This window comes from Notothenia rossii (assembly GCF_949606895.1).
Source record: "Notothenia rossii genome assembly, chromosome: 10".
NCBI lineage: Eukaryota > Metazoa > Chordata > Actinopteri > Perciformes > Nototheniidae > Notothenia > Notothenia rossii.
The window spans coordinates 55,718,259-55,734,963 of NC_136908.1; the positions used below are offsets into that span (position 1 = coordinate 55,718,259).

General features: G+C 39.5%; 2 protein-coding genes across 5 annotated transcripts in view; both read left to right on the forward strand.

Annotated features, from left to right (window-relative positions):
- Positions 1 to 4,350, forward strand: part of LOC307021092 (kinesin-like protein KIF21A) — a 36,727-nt gene extending 32,377 nt beyond the window's left edge. For 2 of the 4 annotated variants that reach the window (XM_079652890.1, XM_079652892.1), the window contains 6 exons: positions 304 to 393; positions 493 to 651; positions 731 to 848; positions 938 to 1,108; positions 1,379 to 1,578; positions 1,741 to 4,350. In XM_079652890.1, coding sequence (XP_079509016.1) covers positions 304 to 393; positions 493 to 651; positions 731 to 848; positions 938 to 1,108; positions 1,379 to 1,578; positions 1,741 to 1,798 — 796 coding nt within the window. In that variant the 3' untranslated portion in view covers positions 1,799 to 4,350. The remainder of the gene's footprint in view (positions 1 to 303; positions 394 to 492; positions 652 to 730; positions 849 to 937; positions 1,109 to 1,378; positions 1,579 to 1,740) is intronic. The other 2 variants (XM_079652891.1, XM_079652893.1) reach the window with 1 other exon arrangement.
- A 6,720-nt stretch (positions 4,351 to 11,070) lies between these two features.
- LOC307022826 (copine-8) overlaps positions 11,071 to 16,705 on the forward strand; it is a 72,144-nt gene continuing 66,509 nt past the window's right edge. The window contains exon 1 of the mRNA XM_079655721.1: positions 11,071 to 11,349. Coding sequence (XP_079511847.1) covers positions 11,252 to 11,349 — 98 coding nt within the window. The 5' untranslated portion in view covers positions 11,071 to 11,251. The remainder of the gene's footprint in view (positions 11,350 to 16,705) is intronic.

The window sequence follows — 16,705 nt, forward strand, 5'->3', positions numbered from 1 at the left end:
TATGCTTTATAACTCCCTGTTAAAGCCTATTAACAATTTCACATAACTATTAACATATTTTTTTTAATTACCTATTTTTTTAATATTTTTGTAGCATTTATTTACTTGGTTTACTATTTACTAATAATGCCTGTTACCTATCATTGTGATTATGTATTTGATTTGTTTCATTATTATTCTGGAGGGGGTGAAATGTACATTTATCTTTCTGGAAAATCTAAAATGGCAATCAATATATTTGTAAAAGAATATGGTGATTTTGACGAATAATAATCATCCTTATTTGTTCTTTTTATATTTTAGGTACACTTCTAGTCTCGTCTTCACTGTATCCACTGCTTACATAAAAGTGTGGGATATACGAGACTCCGCCAAGTGTATCCGCACATTGACGTAAGAACAACACTTCTTCTGTCAACATCTTAAGCTGCACATACTGTATAATAACGGAGGATATCAAAGAATGTATTTTTGCATCTTTGTGGATGTCAGGTCATCAGGACAGGTGGGTTCAGGAGACATCTGTTCGTCCGTCAGGAATTTATCCATCCCACCAGGAGAGAGTCAGATCAACCAGATCGCTCTCAACCCTTCAGGCACCTTCCTTTATGCCGCCGCTGGCAACGCTGTGCGCATGTGGGACCTCCGAAAGTAAGTGCAAACACAGATTAGAGTCTAATAAGCATTTATCAAACATGAAGACAGAATTCATCTCCTTTCCTTTCTCTAGGTTTGCGTCCACAGGGAAGCTGACTGGCCATCTGGGACCTGTCATGTGTCTGACTGTCGACAAATTAGGCAACGGACAGGATGTGGTCCTCACTGGATCCAAAGACCATCATATTAAGGTAAGAGACACGTAACTGTGATTGCATTCTGTTTGTATTCCACAAAACCTCACAAGTTTAAGATGTATCATGGAAATATGTGTTTCCAGATGTTTGAGGTGGCAGAAGGCGCTCAGGGCAGCATCAGCTCCAGCCAATCGTTCGATCCCGCTCATCAGGACGGGGTGGAGTCTCTCGTGGTGCACGGGGACGTTTTCTACAGCGGCTCCAGGGATTTCTACATCAAGAAGTGGGACTTAGCCAGTAAACGGCTGCTACAGGTACACTGATCACAAAGCAAAATATGTGGAGCCAGAAGATTTTCCCCCTTGATTTCATATATATGAGATCAAAAGAAAGTGGCCAAATGGGCTCAAAATATATATCAAATTATTAGATGGAGGAATAACATAGTCTTTAAAACTCTCAAAAATATATAATGTTTGTTTGTTGCAATAAATATGACTGAATGAGTTGCTGAAACTGAAAAAACGACAAGAAACCCACTATGGAGAAGTCTGCACTAACTAATGGGCTGTGGTTTCTTCTAGCAGTCAGTCAGTGCGCAGGCAGACTGGGTCAGCGCTCTGGGCATGGTGCCAGGCTCTCCGGTGCTCCTCAGCGGATGCAGAGGAGGGCTGCTGCGCCTCTGGCACGCCGACTCACTCGCGCCCCTCGGCGAGGTCCGGGGACACGACAGTCCCATCAACGGCCTGGCCACAAACAGCAGCCAACTGTTCACTGCCTCAGAGTGAGTCACAAAACACACTCATCTGAATGTTCTGTTCTTTCTCATTATCGCTAAAAGTGTAAGGATTCTATTAAAGTTACTGTATTTTGAAGGTTGAAACGTGATTTTGATGTTGATTATAATCACCTGACTTTCGTTATTTTACTGTGTGTTTTTCGGCAGTGATCGCACAGTAAAGATTTGGGAAGCCAAAGGATCTCTGGAGGAAGGAGTCCACTGACCCCTGCTTCCAAATCATCACAGAACGTACCTGAATTCAAGGATTATCTGCAGGCCTTTATCCAATCAAAATGAATCCTTTGTGAAGCAGCTACACCACCCATGACTTGATGAAGGGTTGGAAAAGGAACCCAAAATACTAATAATTCCCGAAAGTGTGAAAAAAACAACACTGGTATTTCAGTGATGCCCCACAGGGAACAGTATCAGGGAAGTCTAATTAGATATGACGGCTCTCAGTCTTAAAAGCTGAGTGTATCTACTGATATTTTAGGTCAAGACAAATCACAGGGGAGCCCCTCTAAAACTCCAAGGACTACAGAACAGCTGAGACGGACAGCATCTTTCATAGCTGCAACAAAACAACACAATCAATATCGACTTTTGTGTCAATCGATCCAGGAGTCGCTCCTGTGCTTTCAACATTCCTCTTCTCCGTTCAGCGCTAGACAACATGGATACCTTCTAAGCATATTTCACTGTAGCTGGAAAGACAAAAAACGTGTTTTGGTGAAATGCTTTGCTTCCTTGCACCGATTGTTGGTTGCTAAAAGAGTCCCAAAACATGGAGATTTCCTGCATACCAGCAATAACTGTGAGTCTATCCTAAGTGTTCCCATGATACGTGATGTGTTGCGTCTTCCTGTATTGCTCTCCAGTTCGTTCTTTGTTTGTGTGCTCTCCGTAAGCAAGGACCAAATAACTACTGAAGCGGAGTATGGTCTTATTATTCAGCTGTTACTGCCAACCCTCTCATGAGAGGCCTCTAAATAAAACATATCCTGCTCCTTTGACAAGGTCTGACAAAAAAATGTGTTCGATAGTATTCATCATATCAACTGCTGACTGATGTTATGTTTATTTAAATATGTGTATCTGATATTATAGCCTATTGCCTTACAAAACCCAAACGCAGTAACTGCAAACAAAATATTTAGCTTTAGCTTCCTTGTCTATTTCAACTAGTCTAATGAACTCTTGTATGATTTAATACATTTAAATGTGTAATTTAAAGTGGCTTAACTACAACAAATCATGAAGACTCAGTAGCGACAACAGATACTGCTGGTCTGGTAAGCCAGACTTGTTAGCTTTTAGAGGAAATGGTTTTCTTTTTTCTCGATAACAATCTTGTTTAGCTACCAAACTTATGTCTGTGGACTTGAAACTAAATTCCTAAGATGACAGAGAACGAAAAAGATCTGGTTTTAAATACAGGAAACAGAAAAGATGAGTTAGCTCTCACTAGCTAGGCTAACTAGCTAGCCTTAACAAGATGTCTTTACTTGCCAGTTTTTTAGGATTTATAAATTCTGTGGCATAATGATTTTGTAGCTGGTAAATCAGATGTCAAAAGTAACATTGATAAGTCCATTTATAATTTACATAGAAGATTAGTTACTGCGTTTTGGCTTTGTATGGCAGCGTAGCTTTTCAAGCAATACTCAGTGTTAAAACCCAGTCAGAGTAGCTGTTACATCTGGATTAAAATGACCTCAATGTTTTTCCAAATGGCTTCAATATTTCAGTCTGATTTATTCACAAGTAGCAGATGGGTTTCTGCTTTCAGTATTCTCCGGGTGATCGACAGACAGTTTCCTTTAAGCATTTAGTTTCCTTCGCTGAATCGTTTTTACTTTCCTGTCAGCATGCTCCTGTCTGGCAAGGAAACTTCACTTCCAGGGTTTTGATTCTTCAAGGTTACCCACTGAGACTTACTTTCCCGAACCTTAAGTAGCTGTGCAAATATGCTTTAGAACACTTTTGCTGGATTCTTAGCTATTTTATGACAAGAGAGGCTGTTTGTTATATAATGAACGCACCTTCAATTCTTGATCATGGGACGTGAGATTTATTTTGTGAAAGCATCTACCCCTGAAAGATGTGCGTTTGTGATTTCAGTCCAAATGATGCGAAACACTCATCTCATTTCTCAGTCCTGTTCATCTCAACTCAGTGTTTTCACACATTTTTCAATACTCATATCAGATATTATCCAATCTTTTGAATGTGAGTCTTCATTTATTTATTCGTTTGATCGATTTTGCTGATGTGTCTTCATTGTAAATCTGAGATTTTGAACTCACTCCTGCCTCTGATATCCTATCATTGTTTAAGATGAACTGCGTGAAATATAAAAGATGGATTTCTGCATAATGAGAGATGAATTATCAGTGCCTGTAATAAATTCAACTTTGGAAAGTGACTGTATTGATTGGATATTCGAGGTATGTTAGCGATGCTCTAGTCAATAGGACGACAAATAATTGCACTGAAAAATCAAATTATTCTCCATTGCCTCATAGCAAGTGAATAGATCAATGACTGAAACTGGTTTTCACTTTTGACTTGAATTGCTTAATGAATGATTTGAGTGTTTCTAATTCCTAATGAATCTTCTTCAAATCGTGATTATCCTTCAAAAATGTACTGTAAATCTGTTCTGTAAATACGTGTTTTCTCCCTGCTGATTCCCATGCACAATTTCATGTGATTGAAATATCTGGTGCAGTGTGAAAATACATTATAAAATAAAAAAATGTTTTACACGTGGGTGCCTTTTTTTTTTTTTTAACCATGCATATGAGCGTTATGACCACAGGGTGGTAGTACTGTACAATGACGTGTACTTTTAATCTTATTGGATTTGATAAACTGGAACTTTTGTTTCCCTGTATCCTCGGAATAATTTACATAATCTCTGTTATGTTCTTTCCTCACTATCATTTATCTGCTGATGTTGCCCTCCTTCTTCAACAACAACCAGAGGCAGTAAACTGTAACATAGGATTGATTGAAGTACATAGAGGGGAAAAGAGTAAGAAACTACCCCTGAAGAAGACAAATTAATGTGAACGGTGATGGAAGGATCAATATTTAATGTCCAGCTGTACTGAGAGCAGCAGTCTGTTAATTGGCCTCAAAGCAGCAACGTATTGTCTCTAGGCTGACTCATGCTGCCTTCCTGTGTTGTTTGTTGAACTGTATTCCTCTGCACTTAATACTACTGTCATAAATGCTTTCCGGTGATATAAGAAACCCCACAATTGATTTGATTTCATCATCAATCTCTGAAGCCATTGGCTTTTGGTCCGCCGACTAGACTCTCTGTGGTATCGATCTTCTCATCTGTTTATTCTCCGTGGTGGATTTAGCAACATGTAGTTCATGTAGTTATCCATGTCCACTTATTGCTGATGGTTGTAGTAGAGGAGCTGTAGATGTTGCATTAACATCTGTAGCATGGTCAGTAGCAGTAACTTTACTGACCATGCTACAGCAGTGAGCAGCAGAGGCGGGGCTATGGCTTCATTGTTATCAGGAAATGATCGTATAGGACGTACACACGGAGCCGTTAGGCCCCCCAGAGCGTTTCGTCCGCAGCTCTACCCACCTTGGGAGGGACCCTTTACCGTTTGAGGGCTCCGTCTCCGCGGTTCCGTTACGGCCTCGTGTGGACGAACCGTCCATACGATAGAGAACTGTAGCAGATACAACCCGTTTCGTGTCCGTGTGGACGGGGCCGTAACTCGCCAAGGAAATGATTAAACATATATTTTTTCCAACATCAACTCTAAGATTAACCCTAAATAGTTGTCATTTTTATCAGAAACATTTCTCGAAAAACAGTAAAGATAGTGTGACCTTCTATCAAACTATCAACGCCCAATTGTTGGTTTACTAATGACAAGTTCCTGGAATACACCTTCAACTCTAGCTTTCACATTTCACAAATATTTGTCCAACCAGTTTCTCAGGAGGTTTGGGAATCCTAGGTCTACTCACATTCTTGGCAAATTATCATACAAGCCAGATGATTAAGTTCCACCATAAATCAATAACAACTTTTCGGACATAGAGCGTGGGAGAGAGTTCCACTTTCACTGTGGCATAATCCATGATGAATTTGGATAATATATCCTCTAATCTGTTCAGTGAACACATTGATTTGTGGTGCGTGGGGGCTTACACCGGATGCTGTTGTTTCACAGTTAAATCCGTCTTTAATGCGATGTGTACAGCTGCAGGTGCTCTTTCTTTCCTGAGGGATTCAAACCCATTAAGGTTCATATTGGTGTGATGTCTGTTTATTTGTTTTTGCCAGACTCCCTTTACAAAAAGAATGACTTGAAAACAGCAAGAAAAATGCATGTATCTAACCATGGAGCATCTTTTCGGCATCATAATGCTATTCCCATTATTGTTTGGCCATTAGTTTATGCATTAGAGTCTTTTACCATGCATTACATTGGTTTTAGCTTTGGAGGAAATCAAGAGGGATCATTCAAGCAAGAATGTTTTGTTTTCTTGACATTCAGCAAGCTATCTGCGCAAACACACTACTAATTTCCATTACTTTGACAACCAGAAGGAAACAAACGGAAAGACAGAAATGGTAGGAGAAGATATGGCTTATATAGACACAGAAATAAGAAAAAGGTTTTGGGGGGAAAACAGGCAGGGACGGCTAAGTGGCAGTTAAAGACGTTATTTTGAGCGCCAATGAGGCTCAGGAGGACAGGGTCAATATTCACCACCCCGGCTCCTATCGCTGAGCGTCCACAGAGTGAATCCTCCAGCTAAAAATACCAGCACCGCCGCTTTATGACCAGAACTGATGAGCCGTGATACTGCTGCTTGCTCTCTTAAGGCGGCTACAGAATCCAACCTTGTCCCCTCTCGAGCAAAACAGATTGGAAAGAATAACATGTTTTAATAAGCCATTAAAAGCGTTTTGGAGGCTTTGAATACATTTAATTCACTGAATCAGTTTTTACATCACAGTGAGAGATTTAGCTGATAGTGAGAGTGTTTGCTTTTGTGTACCTTTCACAAAGGTAAGCTCTCCACATTGAATAATCTGCTCTTGATCTGTCCATGTAAATGCAGGTGAGGATCAATTGTGCGAGAAGTGTCGTTGACTTTTGAAGCAGGAGAGCTCTCCACTTCAAATTTCTGTGTAGTCTAGAGTAAATGAGAACTAAACTACCTACCTTCTACACAACAGTGAATCAAGGCTTGGCTGTTATAGAAAAATATAAAGGAATTGGTTATCTTTTTTCTCTATACAGTTGAGGCAAATAGAAAGGTCATTTATTTGACAGGTATTGGGAATGGATGTATAAAAAGCATGAAAGGATACAGTTGCTGACTTTTGAATCATGGGGTATCAACATTCTGCATCTTAAAGCTGTTGTTTTGGACCCATTTCTGCTTGATTTTACATAGACCTGCCTTTATTTAAGTAACGGATAAGTGAGGCAGTCATTATTGAAAGAAGAACACCACCATGGAGATTAAGATCCCAACGCAAAGTTAATAACTTATTATTCACAATATTGATTTTTAAATGATTTTCTTTTAATTAAAAATGATCTTATTACTTCCGCTAAGGAAATAATTGTCCATTCCTTGCTTAATAACTTCTCATGTAAACATCAGCAGAGCAATATGTTTGGCTTTGTTGAAAAAGACAGGTATTTTTAAATAAATAAAAACACTCCAAAGAAAGTGTGAATTATTGTACATTTCCTGGTTCCATTTTACACTTCTTGGCCAAACTTGTCTAAAACCTATCCCAATTGGCTAAAATGTGTTGTCAATTTTTTGTTTTTGTTTTAAGATAATCTCTTGGAGCTAGTACGGCTAGTACGAACTTCTAAACTTCAAAATTGATATCTTTATTACTGAGAACTTGCTGATAATTTTGTTAACCACACTAGTGAGAATCTTGTTTAATATGTGAATACATTGACACAGTCACACTGCACTGTTAAGCCAGTGTTGCTATGTGTGGTGCAACAGGGAATGATGTGATGCTTGCTCACACAAACGCCCCTTTCTTTCTGTCTGTACACCTTTGTATAAGTGAGTGTGTTTGTCTCAGGGTGCGTCCATTCATTTTTGACCCCCTCCACCCAATCCATCCATGTGGTGGCATGGTGTTTTGCCCAAAGGTGCCTTAATGGTTTTGGCAACCATGCAACAAGACAACTATATTTAGAGACGTGGTTAGCCAGTAAACACACTGAGTAATACTGAGATGCGTCATTTTAAGATCCTATGACTATGATCTAAACAAACTGCTCTCTCGCATTCTCTCACACACACACACACACACACACACACACACACACACACACACACACACACACACACACACACACACACACACACACACACACACACACACACACACACACACACTTATGCTCATGTAGCCTGTAGCAAATACAGTATGAATACTTGTGGTGATATGACACATACCTAATGTAAGAAGAGGTAGTTGTAGCTTTGATGCAAAACTTTTTTTGAGAAAGCCAGCACAATGTCCTCATAATGTGACTCTCCTTATCCCTTCACATTCATGCTGTCATTCTATTCTCGGCCAGAGGAGGGTCTCCCTGCCAGTTAATTAAATCAGATGCTTATCCTCATGGCATGGAGGGACAGAAATGAGAGTGTTTCTATACAAGCACTAATAATAATATTGTTAATAATACTAATAATCTCCTCTCAGACAGCTGAGACTACAAAGTGTGCACTCTACTGCTCAGGCACACGGGGGGGGGGGGGGGGGGGGGGCGCATAAAGCTTAGCAGACTCTTCACGTTAACGAAGGATCACTTCTAGGCAGGGTTGGGAAGGTTACTTTGTAAATGTAATCAGTTACTGGATATTCGATACATGCTCTGAAAGTAATCAGAATACAGTTACAGTTACGTGTCTTAAAAGATTACTTTGAGAATACTTTTGGAATACTTTCTTTTTCCATCACAGATGGGTATGTTTTGGTGAACAGGAGACACTTATTTTACTGTTTTAATGGCTTATCAAGAACTCAAACACAACATCTTGGTGTCATTCTGGACAGCTCCCTCTCATCTGCACCCCACATAAAAAACATCACCCGGACTGCATTCTTTGTACTGTCTTAAAACCTTTCCTTGGAATATGTTATGAATTGTAAGGTGTCCCTAAATAGAATGAATTATCATTATTTATTATCTGAAACGATGTAATAACTTTTAAAACTTTTTTCCAGTCACTTGCCCCATGCATTCAGCAGCAGCAGGCCATTCACTTTGATTTGATCCAGTTAAGAAATAAATAAATGCTACATAAACGTTATCTTGCACATATTATCTAACCATCTCCGTTTCTAACTTCCAATATAATTTTTAAAGAGATCTCTCTCTCTCATCTGCGTGCGGGGGCGGGGCCTCACAGAAACCCTGCATCTCTCTCTTGCTCAGACATGCTGCAGCGCTGTGCATTGTGCACACAGTTCTGCCGGTAATGAATATTACATTTTGTGAGGAAACTTTTCCACCAATAATTCCAATAAGTATTCCAAAATGTATTCACTTCAGGTTTACGAAAGTAACTGTAATCAGATTACTCGTTTTTCAAATGTAACGCCAGCTGAATACAGTTAGCCTACTTCATTTTTGTATTCTGATTACGTAACGCCGTTACATGTATTCCGTTAGGTTACAACCCAACCCTGCTTCTAGAATCTAGGCTACTGTCCCGCAGCTCCTGCCTCTCTGTTGGGCTCTGTCGCAGCGGGGCTACTGCTGTGGTGCGGAGCGCATTAACCAGACTTTTCACAACGAAGGATCAATTCTTCTTCAAGGTATGGAAGGTTTCGCAGCAATCTACTGACCCGCAGCTGCTGCCTCTTTGTTGGACTCCGGTACTGCACCTTACTCACGAGACGTTGTAAAAAAAAAAATGGGTGGGAGGCGAACGCAGTAACCAGGTTATGGCTAGAAAGGATCCGTCTAGTGTAAATATGACGTCACGTTCTCGTTGTAACTCGTTGTAATCGGAGCGGCTCGGAAACACATCTACAGCAGTAACATGATGCAACATACACATTAATGCAGCAGCAATATTAATAGAGAAACATCAGACTTAATAGTAAAACGCTGCAAGGGAACATTTTATTGCACCAGGAGCTATCTTGGGACTTTTACTGCGACAACGTTGACTTGCCTGTGAATAAAAAATAAACCATAGTGTTGGTGATCTACACTGTTGTCATTCTTCTTTGAACACCAACAAGACTTAACACCCTATTTCAACAATCACACTCCCTGTCATTGACATAATTAATAGATAGTTTAGCTTCTCACCATCATTTGCTGTGGCCAACTGATGTTAAAAAGGCTGCCTGCCAAACGTAAACATTCAGCCACGTGACATTCAGCCAAACCCTCGCGAGAGTTTTACACAAGACGGATCCTTTCTAGCCATGGCCCAGTAACCAATCCGCCAACGCCACCGTCACCCCCTTCGTGCGGGCCGGAAGAGAATGTCTGGCGGGCCGGATGTGGCCCGAGGGCCGCCAGTTGGTGGTCACTGGCATAGATCATGTAAGTTGTTGAGTGAGTTAGCAACAGGTAACCACCCCCCAGGTTTCAGCAATGGAAGTGCACTCCAATGATTGAGTATTGCGGTCCCATTAAGTTGAGTGACTAAAGACCTTGTTGTTTTTTAATAGTGCAATTATTTTACATGGCCATGTCTATTTTCGAAACTGTTGTTATTGTCGTACTTGAACACAGAATGCAAATATACTGTATCGTTAAAAGCTGCTTCATTTAATTATATTTGACTTTCAAATGTAATAAGTGAAACTGATCCTACCGCTTCCATAAATCAATAGCATCTTTTATTCATTATTTTGTACCCTTTCTGCCTGGTTACAACAGCAACCTCCAAACTACACGCCTGCTGTTTGTTACATGGGTTTTCATCACATCTTCAGGGGCCAAACAGGGCAATTTTGCCCGGGGCCGCCTAAAAGGTTATTCCAGCCCTGAAGGAAAGAGTGTTTCATGCAAAAACAAAAACACATTGAATTGAACTGAATTAAACTGAATTGAACTGATGTGTGAATGACAGTATTGAGGGCAAGGGAAATGTGTACCACACACACACAGGAAATACTTTTCATGTCTTTTATTTCTTGAATGTCGTCTTATTGTTATTACTTCCATGCCAGTCAATCTGAGGCTCTGAATTCTAAATGAGCTGAGCAGAAGTCAACTGAACTGAACTGAATTGGGATAGTGGGAGACAGCCATATCGAGGGGAAGGAGATGGCATAGAGGCATAAAGAAAGAGGAAAGGGAGAAGGAGAAGAGAGAAACACTAACACACACACACACACACACACACACACACACACACACACACACACACACACACACACACACACACACACACACACACACACAGAGAGAGGAAGAGAGATAGATAGAGAGAAGGAGAGAGAGAAGTGACATCACATCTCCCAGCCTTTCTCTCCTTCTCCCCGACACCTTTGCTCCACTTCTCGCCGAGGAGGCGCACACAGTTTCTCGCTATCCTCCTTCACCGCTCGTAAAAAGGGGCTGGACCAAACACGAGGAAAGAAAAGACAAAACATTTTTTTTTTGACAGCATGAACAACAGTTTCCTCAACATGGCGTCGATAGGAGACTTCGACCCGCTCAACGCGACTATCCCTGCCACCAAAGTTGAAATCACAGTGTCCTGCAGGTAGGGTAATGTCTCCGTTTAACTTGGGTTTAGTCTGACAGGCTTACGGAAAATCACCTGGAAGTCACTTGTACTTTAACTCAGTCCAAGTTGGTTTTAGTTTCAGCTTATAGTGTTTTAAAACAACTATTGTGCCGAGAAATGTGTAAAAAGAAAGTCACATTTATGCTATTTATGGCGAGTAAACGTAAAACTGAGGCTAAGTGCAGACTTCAAGTACATTTGAGAAGTGTGGTGCCACTTTGTTACGTTTACACCATTTAAAACGCTGTCAAAAATAACTATTTATAGAGGATTTTTGCATATAAACACAATTATATCAATATGTGATTCAAATGTAAAAATAGTAACGTTAAAAACCCAGCAAGGTCGTAAAGTAGTAAAGTAGCCTTCAAGAAACACAGACGTCAGTAGCCTACTACATAAACGTTGCATAGGAATGTAACATTGAAAATAGGGACAACATGTGTTTTATGGCTATTGAAAACACAATGTCTCACTTACAAGTATAGTATAGTAGTGGTACAGTTATGTTAATTAAGTTTCACTGTATAATATGGTTTAAACATATTTGTTGACATATAGCTACTCTTTTGTGTTGGATTCCCACCAGTGTGTCTGTAAAGTGCACGAGGATGCTAATGATTTATTCCTTAATGTTTAGACATTTATGTATCTTTTTTGTGTTATTTCAGTATTTGACAGCTGACATCTTCATTGTTGTTGGTCAGCTGTCAAGAGAGAGGCATCATGTTGGCTTATAGAAAGCCTATAAAAGGTGTTCAAATCATTACATGCAGTTATGGTGTGTGGACATGTGAGTGACATTGAATGCAGCGGACAGGGCTGGTGTGTAGGGTTTATGTGTGTAACCCTGTGTGAAAGAGGTCTTTCTCTGTCATTCAGGGAGGATTTTCCTCTCTAAATACGAGTAGGATAAGAATGCAGAGAATGTACTTTATTCTGCCTGACTGGTGACCCACAGCAGGCTACAGGCTGCACACTTCACAGGTCAGCCATATTTTACGAGGAGCCCCCTGCAAGGGAATCCAATTAAATGTGTCATCTCCATCAGACAAAATAGGTCACATTACATCTGCTGGCATGTTTTAAACTACGTAGAGGTTGTTTAATACACATTTAGCTGCCTGTCATTGTAGAAGAGGTTGCATTGTTTGGGAATTCCTCTGTGCATGTCTCTGTATCTGATGATATGTGGATTCATTTTGTTTTTCAGTCAAACATTATGTCTCAAGTTTCTTAAAACACTGCTGGCTGATGGTTATGATATTTGACAAGTTGAGACATTTAGTTTTCATTAACACAATCTCGACCAATTTACATTGAGATACGATCACAATTTTAATGCGACACATTAAGGGACATTAAAAACGCCACGTAAGTCGACATTCCATATCTCTTCTTCTGGTTTCAAGTAAATGGTTTTAAAAAAGTGTTGTACAATCAGGCCATCAATCAAAAGTCTGTGTTTATTGTATATTTTGGCCCTGTTTTCACTTGTGTTATAATAATTTCCCTAATGCTGGAACTATTCAAAGATGAAATGTTTGAGATGTACATTACTTAAGAAGAGAAGTGATACATGTGAGATCCCGATTATTTATAATTGTATTATTTATTGATTTTAAATGAAATGACAAGATATCCTTATTGCACTTTAAAATGTAACTCAACAGAGCGTTGCTTTCACTGAATATCTCTTTTCTTCACTGTTTTAAGTGCAAATACTGCTTGTATTTGCTTTAGTTGTGTGAAGACAAATTCTTGGTCAAAGTTAATATTTAACTTATTTTGCAACCCTGTAGGATTCAAGATTCCAAGGCTTTATTGTCATATGCTCAAAAGCTACTGCTACTTTGGGAAATATAAATCCCTAAATCCCAGGCTCCTCCTACACACAATATAGTTAAGACATACAAATAATAAAACATAGTGCAATAAAGATATAATTAAGATGGTGCAAGTAAAATGCAAAAATAAGTAATCTTTATAGATGTAAAATAGAGTACTATGAAAACAGAAAGCAAAATTAGATACTGTACAGTGAAAAACAATACTGCATATTTGAATAAAATATAAATAAAAACATTATTTTATCCTACGTAGACTGTTAAAAGATGTACGTATTCTATAAGTAAAGACACTCAGGAGTTTAACAGTCATATTGGATAGATACGTGGAATATGACCAAACCTTCATTGAATACTGTATTTCCAGCAGGTTAACACCATCTCCTTAGTAACAAAGAGACAAGACATATTCCTGTAGAATATATGAAGACGTTGGGCAGAGTTTCTTGATGACTGAGTCACCCAGTCCCCGGGGGGGTGTTATGATGGCTATCCTCCCACCTCCAACCTGAGGTAGAATGCCATGGTTACTGCCAAGTCTGTGCACGCATATATGTTTATGTGAGCTTATAGCATATATGTTGTGCATGTTTGAAGTGCAGACAAAGGGCAGTGTGCAATATCACCATGGTGACTACTTTTTCAAAGTTTGTGTGTGTGTGTGGGGGGGTGGGGGGTGTAAGAGTGATAAATTGCAATGAGGATAACAATGACTTAAGTGAGAGCAATATGTATTAATAGTCGTTATATCCGAAATGTTTGATAATATTTTTTTTCATTTGACGGCAATTATGTCACTGTCGTTTATAATTGAACTAGAGTGCGAATAAAGCAAATTAGTTGAGAGTGCATCTTATGGAAATTCTCGGCAATAAGCTATTTCTGCTTGTTTCAAATGCAAATCAGCCTTCTTGAAACTGTTGAGATTACAAACTGGTTTTTAGATTTTAACAGCTGTTTCTGGAAAAACAGGCAATTTGCCAACAAGTGACTTAATCAGTTTTTGCTTTCAATTTCAATTTGATATTCATTCTTATTTGTTTAGACACTGAAATGTTTCTTAAAGTGGAATGTTTTCCAACGAGGGAAAGAGAGAGGAACAGATATCCTCACATGAATTAGCCCTCCTCATGTCTTTGTGGTACAGTTAAAGGTGACATAACCATTGCTGAAATATTGACATATTCTCTTAGCCTGCGTCTCCAGCTAATTCAGATAAAGCTCTGACGCTGTGGGGAGATGAAGTCAGAGCTTGGCTCCGACTCAGCAGTGAGCTGGAGACATTTTGCTGATCGATGGAAGAGCTCCGCTGTGATCAATGCGCTGCCAGCTCCGCCTGCTGCGCTGTACAAAAGCACACATGCGTAAAAGCATGTTCACATACTGTATAGGTCTACATACTGTATGTGAATGGGCTTAGACACAAACCACCCGTCACCCACTCTTGAACAGTCACAGAAGAATAAATTACTCCCTGATGCACTTACCAGGGGACTGTCAATGGCCTGAGGTCCACATATTCCATTATGTCATCGATTGGGCCAGAACACCAGCTGTTACCTATTCCGTCACACCCGGACACACACACATGTACACATAATGTGACTCCCTTAGAGTATTTCTTTGCATTTGTGTCACGTATTGCAAAAATGATATTTTTAACATGTGATAACTGCAACATTCTCTTGCACTATATTTATATTTCTCTTTGTTCTTGCCCTTTTTTTTATTGTTTAATGTCTTGTGTTTTTATGATGCATGGTAAGAGGAGCATGGGACTTAGGATTTTCATTGCCAAAACTACACTGTAGCCATCGTTAAATATACAGTATATACATAGCAGAGCAGAAAGCGAACTGAGACCTGTCACTCTAAGCGGTCATGCCCACTTACAATTTAACTTAAAGCTTTAATATTTTTTAAAACTGGTGAATTATATAAAAAGTCACCCCTCTCCAGTTGTCATGAACATGATATTTAGCTATAGAGACCAAAGCTGTGTTTCATACCAGGCTGTATTGTGTTTATTTCAATTGTAGTTTGATAATTGAACACCTCGTTAAAGGCTTCACTGCTTGGAAATGGCCTTAGCCTTTATTTGAACTTCTTGTTAGAGCGAGGTGGACTAAATATAATTAAACTGTATCTAATAGAGAAATGATCCCAGTACCAAGAGCAACCTTTGGGCATTCCCTACATCACAGATTGGCTGAAAAAGAAGTATAAACTACTGAGCTGATTGTGTTTTTGTTATTGTTTGCTTAATTTAAGACTGTGTTTCTTTTCTACCAGCATGATAGAACTGAGACAAACAACACTAGCACACAAATGCGATTGCGGTCCGAGACAAATAATGACGGATGACCGAGTAGGAGTGAAACAATGTCTTTTAGACTGCTTGACACATCTGCCTCTGACTCTCTCTTCCTCGATCCCTCTGTCTTGCCATGCATCCTAGCGCTGTCAGCAAACATTGTTCCTGTTGACAGTAATAACTCTCCTTCCTCACCTGCTCTCCGCTGTGGAAAGATGGAGAGGATATCTCTTTCTTGTATCCCCTGTTGCCAAAACACAATGGTTGTGGTGTAAATGCAAAATTGTAAAAGAGGTGCGTTTTTAAATGGTTACCGTCTGAGTGAATATTATTATTTTAGGCGGATTAGAGTTTTATAAAGTGAAAACGTATCATTCTAAATAATCACAGATCCAAAAATGTAATGTCAGCCTTTAGTCCGTGTCAACACAAATTGTTCCTGACTGATTTCAGCAAAGCCCGTTTTGGAAATGTGAAAAGAGGCCACATTTGAAAATGAGGTCATATTTGTGCAGGCCTGAAGGCTGGGACACGCGACTGCTGTGATCTTAATGGATTCACTCCAAAAATGTGTCATCGTGTTAGCTTCAAACTACAAGTAGTCCTCCAGCTTAAGGTATTTCTTATCAAGTCAAAAATGAGTGAAAAACACCCATAATATAAGAGTAGTTAAAGCTTTGGATAACTTCATGTTTTCCTCATTGATTGGATACAATGTTGAATTAAGTATCGTGTTAGACAACAGACTGGAGTACCAGCACAAAAAACCAACCAATGTACAGCTGTGGAACTTCATTTACAAAACTAGGAACTTTCCATAGCAGGACACGGAAGTTGCTAGTTTATCGTTGCGTTGATCGTTTATTTTATGTGTGTGATTGTTTGACTTAGGACTCCAGTATAAGCAATAAAACACCAAGGTGGTACATTGACGCCAACACACTAACTGATGAGGGCAGCGGTAGGACAGCAACTCCTTTGTTCCACAAGTTAAAATGATTATTTTTGTCAAAGGAACTCACACATAGTGAATACAGGCTTCCCACACAGAGCACAAGTTAATCATATGCTTGTGATGTCAAGTTCAATTGACATCTCAAGTGGAAAAAACCTGGGCGTTTTTGAATTTTTCCTCAGACCCATTTTGAAGAATGGTTATCAGTATGTGTTG